Below are 9,783 nucleotides of genomic sequence, written 5' to 3'. Positions count from 1 at the left end.
AAATATAGTTATCTCAATCGTAAATGATGAAGATGAGCATGAAATTGACTTTTTCAAGCAAACCACAGAAAGTCGTGAAAACCTATCAACTCCAACTCCAACAATATAAGGAAACCAACAAAAGATCTGCCATTGCTCTACGGATACTTGAGGAAACATAAAATTGAAATATGATCATGTTAGAAGCAAGAATATTATGAATTGAACTAACAACAAGATGAATCTCTTATTTCTTTAAAATTAACCTGAAAGCCACCCATTAACGGTTGTCGATGCTATTCAATGAAATATATCCTTTGAGAATCAATTCTGATATTCCCCATTATGCAAATTTCTATAAAAACCAAGGAAATGTAGTTTTAAATCGCCAAAAGCAATTTCAATTGCATCTTTGAAAGACACATTTGCTTTGCAAAATATAATATACACATGGACCAACATGTTCAAAGATGATCGCAGATGGCATTCGTGAACTCAGTTGTTGATGCTGTACCTCCAAGGTCGCCTGTTCGGTACTTTCCCTCTGCAATTGTTTTTAGGATGGCATCTTGGATGCGGTCAGCTTTATCATGAAGCTCTAGATGACGAAGCATAGACACAGAACTCAAAAGCAAAGCAGTTGGATTCGCCAAATTCTGCAGACATAATTTTTTATCAACACAGAAATTAATGCAAAAAAAGAGGGGTGGAATGCCTAATGAATGGCACAGGAAGAAGATATTGAACCACATTTAAAAAAACAAATCTCATCCAACTGGCATCTAAAACCAAAATACAAATTTTGATAAAAGAGTACCTGTACCTCTGACTGCATATTATATTATGGATGTGTGTCAAGCATACACTGTTTTACATCCTTATTTCATATTCCAATTAAGTTCATCATAGACACCAAAAAGAAAAATTCAGATAAAGAATCACTCTAGTTAAGACCAGAATATATTTCTCACTTGCTTCTCATTCAACATTCAGTTCTATAAAGGGGGAACAGGTACCTAGGAAACAGAAAGGAAAACAAAAATAGGGGGTGGCAACTTGGTACACAGTACACACAGCATCCCATGTTAACGCGGGGTCTGGAAAAGGGCCGCACCCAAGGGAGTCTAATGCAGACAGACTATGCCAACACAAGCATCAGTGGCTGATGCCATGGCATGACCTATAGGTCGCATTGAGGCAACTTTAATGTTGCTCAAAGCCAGAATTTCCCTTGTTCCAAGAAAAGGAATAACTATAAAAAATTATTCTCTACTTCTTGGTGTGCAAGGAAAGCAAAACACACAAGCCTGGCAAGAACAATAATGTTGAGTAACCCCTCACTTTATTTCTACTTCTTGGTGTGTAAGGAAAGCAAAACACACAAGCCTGGCAAGAATATTAATGTTGAGTAACCCCTCACTTTATTTCCTACGTCGTGGACAAGCTTTGCTACTTCAGTAGAAGCACACACGCAAGGATGTACATGTTTGTTAATTAGGTAGCACCGCTATTAGTAAAAGGGTTTGTGGCTGCCCATTTCACTTCATCTTGACAGAGGTAAACAGTAGCAATGGCAATTGGGGTGGGGGTCAGGACTGTCATCCATTTTTAGTTCTTTTTCATCAATGTATTAGTTAGCCGTTTGTTGAAAACTTTTGCAAGTTTATTTGTCTTTCTTGACACACTTAAAAATCTCTGTACTTTTTCAAATACGCCCGGATTATACTATCCTTTTAGGAAATATTGACAAAAATAAATTGTGTTTACAAAGCTTCTGGAAAATATTTCTTAAAGAAAATGAAAAAATTGTTCAAAGGTTCAGATTTTTCACTATTCCAGTACCAATTAGCAAAACAGTACTGATACAGAAACCTTCAAATTTTCTCACTTTTATCTTACAGAAGAAATGTCATGTCCCGCCACTTCACTGTTCAAATTCGGCACCGGAATAGGGGAGAAGAATCCAGAGTTATGGAGAACTCTAGAACCCCTAGATATTTTTCAAGAAGGCTTTTGAATTCCCTAGAAATTGTAGAGAATTCTAAAATGTGGACTAAAATGTAAATATTGTAGGGACTTGTAAAGTAATTATTATTTACACTTAGGCCCTTAGGGAGTAGTATTAATAGAGGGCCTCCCATTTGTAAAATCATCCAACAAAGTTGTAAGCGATCTTCCACAATACAAAGCCTTCTTCCAAAAACTGTCTAAATCTTCCTAAGTCTTTCTTGCATTCTCTTAGCGATCTAGTTTCAAAGGGCTTACTTGAGCTTACAAGACTGTGAAAGATTCGTGAGTAAGTTGTCGAGTGCCGCACGGAACATTAGTGAGACTCTAAGTCTGGGACACACCCACAAAGGTGACCGAGCTGAGATCATTCCTTAGACTTGCAAACTAATATCGCAGGTTCATCTGTGGCTACTCCGCTAAGGCTAATCCAGGGGACAAGTAAGCCCTTCGAAACTAGATCGCTAAGAGAATGCAACAAAGACTTGGGAAGATTTAGAGAGCTTTTGGAAGACGGCTTTGTATTGCTTGTGGAAGATTGCTTACAACTTTGTTGGATGATTTTGCAAATGGGAGGTCCTCTATTAATACTACTCCCTAAGGGCCTAAGTAAATAATAATTATTTTACAAGTCCCTACAATATTTTACACTTTAGTCCACATTCTATAATTCTCTACTATTTCTAGGGAATTCAAAAGCCTTCTTGAAAATATCTAAGGGATTCTAGAGTTCTCTATAACTCTGGATTCTTCTCCCCTATTCCAGTGCCGAATTTGAACAGTGAAGTGGCGGAACATGAAACTCTCCCCCACATGTTGATGTGACGCTTGCGGCACACTGCTACAAGAACTCCCGAATTTGGTCCTTGAACTGCCGCAAGTCTTCATATCTCTCCCATATGGCCTCCTCCGAAGTTTGTCCCTTCAAATGAACAAGGAACATGGCACTGGCTTGCTGCCCTCGCTTCCTCTTCGCTTGGTAGTCTATGATAGACTCAATCTCTCGATCATGCGAGGCAGTGACAGTTATGGGCGCCCGTCTTGACTGGTTTCGGCTGGGATCCTCCTTGTCCTCATGGTATGGCTTAAGGACGCTTGCATGAAAAATCGAATGGATCTTGAAGTGTGGAGGCAACTCCACCTTGTACGAGATATTGCCTACCTTGGCAATGATCTTAAATGGACCCTCGTACTTTCGCACTAAGTTCTGATGAACGCCTCTTAGTGCTTTAAATTGTTTTGGGTTGAACTTCACCAAGAACATGTCTCCAACTTGGTAAACCGTGGGACGCCGCTTGCGGCCGGCAAATTTCTTCATCTTTTTGGTTGCCTTGTCCAAGTAGGACTTGGCAGTGTCGAGTTATTCCTCCCATCCCTTGGCAAGATGGTAGGCTCCCAAACGCTTCCCCTTGAAAGCGGCTGGTAGAGAATGTGGAGTTTGGGGTTGTAGGCCAATCGCCAACTCGAACGGTGTGTGCCCAGTGGACTCGCTCTGTTGCAAGTTATAAGAGAATTGTGCCATGTCGAGGAGCCTTGCCCAATCTTTCTGGTGCACACTAACATAGTGCCTAAGATAGCACTCTAGAAGGGCATTGACACGCTCAGTTTGGCCGTCGGTCTGCGGGTGGAAACTTGTGCAGAAGTGAAGCTCCGTGCCAAGTATCTCAAATAGTTCTCTACAAAAATTCCCGATGAAGCAGGAGTCTCGATCGCTGATGATATGTCTTGGCAGCCCCCAATACTTAACCACGGTCTTGAAGAATAGCCTGGCAGCCTCCTTAGTGGTGCAACCGACTGTGGCGGGCATGAAAGTAGCATATTTTGAAAATATGTCCACCATGACCATTATCGTTCCATGCTCGTCAGACTTGGGTAAGGAAGTGATGAAGTCCATGGTTACGCTCTCCCATGGTCGTTCTGCTACAGATAGTGGCTCAAGTAGCCCTCTCGGTTGCCTCTGCTCCACTATGTCTTGCTGGCACACCAGACATGTTTGCACATAGCACTATGTCGTCCTGCATGCGCGGCCAATAATAGATTGCCTCAATCAACGCCTCGTACGTCGCTGCCCCGGATGCCAGCCCAGGCGTATCGTGTCTCTCCTTGATGATTTGCCGCCTTATGGACTCGAACTTGGGTACATAGACCATTTGACCGGTAGTGAGTAAAAGGCTATCTTCTACCCAAAAGTGCCTTCTCTAGCCTTGGGCGGCAAACTCCATAAGCTTCTTGGCCTCCAGATCGTGTTGCATGCCATCCTTGATAGCATCTTGAATGTCACAATGAGCAGTAGTGATGGCAACAAACTCGACCATCCTACTCAGTGTGCCGGCCACTACATTGCCCCTTCCTAGCTTGTACACCAAGACATAGATTCAGCTAGTAAGTCTTGCCACCTAGCTTGCTTCGAGGTGATCTTCTTTTGTGACTGAAAGTAGCTAGTGGCCGCGTTGTCTGTCTTGACCACGAACTTGGAGCCTAGTAAGTAATCTCTCCACGTGCGTATGCAATGTACAATGGTCGTCATCTCCTTCTCTTGCACCGTGTAGCGTCGTTTGGTCTCATTGAGTTTGCGACTCTTGAACGCTATTGGGTGCCTATCTTGCATTAGGACTCCCCCAATGGCAAAATCTAAAGCATCTGTGTGTAGCTCAAAGGTCTTTGAGAAATTGGGTAGCATCAAGACCGGCTCTTCTGTCACCGCGGCCTTGAGACTTTCAAAAGCTTTTTGGCACTCCTCACTCCAAACCCACGGCTTACTCTTCTTTAACAGCTCAATCAATGGAGCGACCTTACCGGAGTAGCCACTGATGAACCTGCGATAGTAGTTCGCAAGTCCAACGAATGATCTCAACTTGGTCACCTTTGTGGGCGCCTCCCACTCTTGGATCTCCCGAATTTTGGCCTCGTCCATGCGTGATTCGCCTTGGCTAATAATATGCCCTAATAAGTGTACCTCGTGCTGGGCGAACTCACATGTTTCCCGCTTGATAAAGAGTTGGTTCTCCCTTAAGACTTGGAAAACTTCCTCAAGTGCTCCATGTGCACTTCCAAGATGTTACTATATATGACAATGTCATCTAAGTACACTACCACGAACTAGTCTAAGTAGGGATGAAAGATTTTGCTCATCAACGTGCAAAAGGTGGCGGGTGTGTTGGTTAGGCCGAAAGGTATCACCAACCATTTGTAGGCTTCGTATCTCATCACGCACGTTGTCTTTGGCTCATCCCCCTCCGCAATGCGAACCTGGTAGCCTTCTGAAGGTCCACCTTGGTGAAATACTTGGCCTGTCCGAGTCTATCAAACAAATCAACAATAAGCGAGATAGGGTGCTTATTCTTGATTGTTACCTTGTTAAGCACCCGGTAGTCAATGCATAGTCGCAATGTCCCATCCTTCTTTTGGAACAAAATCGACGCGCCATAAAGTGCTTTGGACGAGCGAATGTGACCGGCCTCGAGGAGCTCCTTCAGTTGCTTCCTTAGCACCTCTAACTCGGGTGGAGCCATGCGGTAGGGTGCATTTGCGGGTGGCTTGGCTCCAACCTCCAACTCGATCTTATGTTCTACCTCGCGCGTCGGAGGTAGTCTTTGGCAGCTCATCCGTCATCACGTCCTTGCTCTCTTCAAGAACCTTCTCTATGACCGGTGGCAATGGCTCCTTGGCACCATTGTCTTCTCCCGAACTTGCAAGGGTTGCTATGAATTGTTGTTATGCATGTCGGCCCTCCGCAATGCGAACCTGGTAATAGCCCTTCCGAAGGTCCACCTTGGTGAAATACTTGGCCTGTCCAAGTCTATCAAACAAATCGACAATAAGCGGAATAGGGTACTTATTCTTGATTGTTACCTTGCTAAGCGCTCGGTAGTCGATGTATAGTCGCAGTGTTCCATCCTTCTTCTTTTGGAACAAAACTGGCGCGCCATAAGGTGCTTTGTACGAACGAATGTGACCGGCCAGGAGCTCCTTCAGTTGCTTCCTTAGCTCCTCTAACTCAGGTGGAGCCATGCGGTAGGGTGCATGTGCGGGTGGCTTGGCTCCAACCTCTAACTCGATCTTATGATCTACCTCGCGCCTAGGAAGTAGTTTGTTGAATAGCTTTGCATTATCTTGTTTGGTTTTAATTGGTGTTTCTTTTAAGTAATGGGAAGAGCTTTTAGAATTATTGGTCAAGCCAAGAAAGGAAATATTTGAGAGACGTTTTCCTTGAATCTAAACATTAACATTTTCTTGCATATAGGTGCACAGGGCTTTTCATTAGTTTATTCTGTAGAGATCAAGTATACTGGAAAAAAGAATCAGAACTTCAAGAATAATTTAATCAACTGTTGAATTCATGAGAACCAATAGAACCTTATAAGTAAATATTGAAAAGAGTTAGATCCCAAATAACTTCTTGCACCTATCTTGTAAATTACCCATACTTCTCCAATTGATAATTTTTATTGTTGTTGCTCAACTCTCAGTTTTCTTGTGATCAGTCTAATAATTTACAAGTTAAGTTGGCTACTTGTGGTTCATAACCATCCCAATGCAAACTAATTTATTCTCCTAAATAATATTAAGCCAAGAATTATTTGAACATTGTTTGAACCAATCCCTGTGGAGACAATATTTTTCTATACAATCTTAGACGCACTACAGGCTTATTTTATAATGTGTTTTGCGATCATCAGTATCAAAAGTAAGTTAATCACCAATATGTATTGATTGCGCATTCATTATTGTTAATAAGATTGAAGGGCATCATGACAAACTAAACGGAAAATACTATACTCTTCTTATAGTCCCACATTAATAGACTGCAAGCTGATCTAGCACACCCGATGATACCCACCCAATAATTGATTGAACTTGGTAATAGTTGATGGATAAATGAGATTCTAATTATAGAAGCATCGGGCTATAAGAGTAAAGCAATATTCTCACGGGACATGATATCCTATTTTAATACAAACCTTTCCGGCAATATCAGGTGCTGAACCATGCACGGCCTCAGCTAGAGCAATACCTCCCTCACCAATATTGCAACTGCAGGAGAAATCATCTTTAGGAAAAACGAGACAAAATGAACTCAAATGAAACATCAGAGGTATAAAGAAAAAANCAGGTGCTGAACCATGCACGGCCTCAGCAAGAGCAATACCTCCCTCACCAATATTGCAACTGCAGGAGAAATCATCTTTAGGAAAAACGAGACAAAATGAACTCAGATGAAACATCAGAGGTATAAAGAAAAAAAAAAAAAAAAAGGCATACCTTGGAGTTAAGCCCAAACCACCAATCAAACCAGCACAAAGATCACTGATTATGTCACCATAGAGGTTAGGCATCACCAGAACATCAAAAAGTGCTGGATTTTTCACAAGCTATACGCATGAAAAGGAAGTACGTTATTTCACCACAAATTTCTAGATAGTATTTATGAAACTTTAAAATGAGAATTGGTCCAATACTGTTATAACATTATATTGAACTTATTCAAGGTTGTTCATTAAGATGAACATGTATAAGACTGGAGTCGCAATGAAGTGATTGGTCTTTGATCATACCATCATACAGCAATTGTCAATGACAACTTCCTCATACTTAATCTCAGGATACTTCTCTGCGACCTCTCGGCAACACTGGACAGAAAGAAAGAAAGTCAACACCATAGTGCTAGTTTATAAAACATATAACTATCATGAGACACCTGGCATAAGGATATACCTTAAGAAAAAGACCGTCTGTCTTTTGCATGATGTTGGCTTTGTGAATTGCAGACACTCTCTCTCTTCCATGGGTCTTGGCATAGTGAAATGCATACTCTGCAACCCTTAAACTTGCTTGACGGGTGATGATTTTGAGACTTTCAACCACACCCCTTACTACCTGATACCAAATGCAAATGAATTTGAAGATCTCAAGATATAAGCTATTTTCTATTAAATAATATAGAAAGATACTTACTTGATGTTCAAGACCACTGTACTCTCCTTCAGTGTTCTCTCTAATAGTGATGAGATTCACATCATCATAGCGAGTCTTATATCCAGGTAGGCTGTAGCAGGGTCTAACATTGGCATATAGATTCAACTCCTTCCTCAATGTAAGGTTCAAGGAACGATGACCTTTTCCAATAGGAGTGGCCATTGGCCCTTTCAAACCAACCTTATTCCGCCTCACTGATTCAAGACTTTCCCATGTTAGAAAGCTGTTGGTTCTAGGGTCTATCTCCTTCCCCACATAGTGTTCTTCCCATTCAATTGGTACCTCAGCAATCTTGAATATCTGTAGTGTTTAATAGGATTTAGCAACTTATAACCCCAGATTTAATGAAGTTACAGAAAGCCTAGCTCCAAGGGAAAGCCAGAGGCGGATATAGAGTAATGGCACCAAGTTCATTTATTTATCAAGGTAGCTTACATTCATTTAACATCCAGAAGATGCAAAAGGATTACAAATCAACTACCATTACTGTGGACAGTTTAAGTAGAAAAATGTCAAGCAAAATAGCAGAATCCAACCAACCATAATGCCTGTGAACCTTCAGGCAGGATTAGCAGAAGAACTCTTTGTCACACATCTTAGTACAATTAATAAGGACAGGATATTTACTTGTGCATTTTATTCCTAAGTGATTCGACTAGCTGATAAGAACATCCAAAACATAATCAAGAAGTAAAGTAGCATGTCATTTCATCCAAAAAAAAAAAAAAGAGAAGCTATAAAGCCATGGTACCAATCCCATAGAAATTTCCAATCCCTATGAGAAATGGTTAGTGGAATTATTATCTCAAGAAAGGCAGCCTATACAAGGAGAGGAAGATCCGAAAACTAATATTGAGATGCGCGACAAGGGTACAAGTGTATCGTGCTGCGAGGTCTTGTTATAATCTATGTATCTGCATCTAAAAGAAGAATTGAAGAGAAAGTAGAAGAACAAGTATATAAGTTAACAAAGAAAGGAGAAGAAGGCAGACCTGCCTGACGGACTCGGCGATCTCAGGTCCAATACCATCGCCGGGGAAAAGAGTAGCGCGGATCAAGTTGGAATTGGATTCGGAAGTGAAGCTCCGATCCAAAAACCTAATAGACGGTGCAGCTGAATTAGCAGGGCTCCGAAGAAGTCTTTTCGCAATCTGAAGAGCCATTGTCGATGAACAAATTAGTATTATTGATGATCAAAAGAGGGAGTAGACAGACGACTTCTCCTAATATATGAGAAAGGGAACAAACCAAAAAGGCAAAGCGAGGAGAGACAATTGGATGAAAGCTATCAATTAAGTCTTGGTTTGATTTTTGGTGACACTTTGATCAAAAAATGGCAAATTTATTTTAAAATGTAATTAAGTAAATCTGGAACCAAATTAATATTTTCAAAACTTTCTAATCTTTTACAAAATACAAAAAAAAAAACACTTCATTTTTCAATTTTTATAATTCTATCCAAACCACTTAAAAAAAAAGTAAAAGAAAATAGAATTTTCTCTTCTTCTCCCAATGTTCTCTCTTCTCTTCTTCTTCTTCCTAAGAAAATTCAAAAATCCGACTATCAAAATAAATATTCTCCCCCATTATCTTATCTTCCTCCTCATCTCCTCTTTCTGAACTGAAGATTGTGTTCGACTTAATGGGTAAGTCATTTTTTTGAAAGATTTTACAATTTTTGAACAATACTAAGTTTTTTTCTTGAGTTAATGAATAATAAATCGTTCTATAGATGTGAAAATTGAATAATGGTGTAATGGTACCTATTATTTATTGTTTTTGAAAGAAAACCAACAAACCCAAAAAAACCCTAATTTTGAG

At 40.6% G+C, this 9,783-nt stretch overlaps 1 protein-coding gene across 1 annotated transcript; it reads right to left on the bottom strand.

Moving 5' to 3' along the window:
* Positions 1-201: 201 nt before the first annotated feature.
* LOC125849218 (3-isopropylmalate dehydrogenase, chloroplastic-like) lies at positions 202-9,209 on the bottom strand. The gene is made up of 7 exons (XM_049529258.1): positions 8,955-9,209; positions 7,942-8,262; positions 7,702-7,863; positions 7,542-7,616; positions 7,249-7,358; positions 6,948-7,020; positions 202-635 (listed from the first exon to the last, which is right to left on the bottom strand). Exons 1-7 carry the CDS (start codon positions 9,123-9,125, stop codon positions 444-446), a joined length of 1,104 nt encoding a protein of 367 aa, XP_049385215.1. The 5' UTR covers positions 9,126-9,209; the 3' UTR covers positions 202-443.
* Between the last annotated feature and the right edge of the window lie 574 nt (positions 9,210-9,783).

The sequence above is a fragment of the Solanum stenotomum genome, chromosome 12 (genome assembly GCF_019186545.1).
Source record: "Solanum stenotomum isolate F172 chromosome 12, ASM1918654v1, whole genome shotgun sequence".
Lineage (NCBI taxonomy): Eukaryota > Viridiplantae > Streptophyta > Magnoliopsida > Solanales > Solanaceae > Solanum > Solanum stenotomum.
The sequence above is the reverse complement of the archived record's forward strand: the minus strand, read 5'-3'. Positions and strand labels throughout refer to the sequence as shown.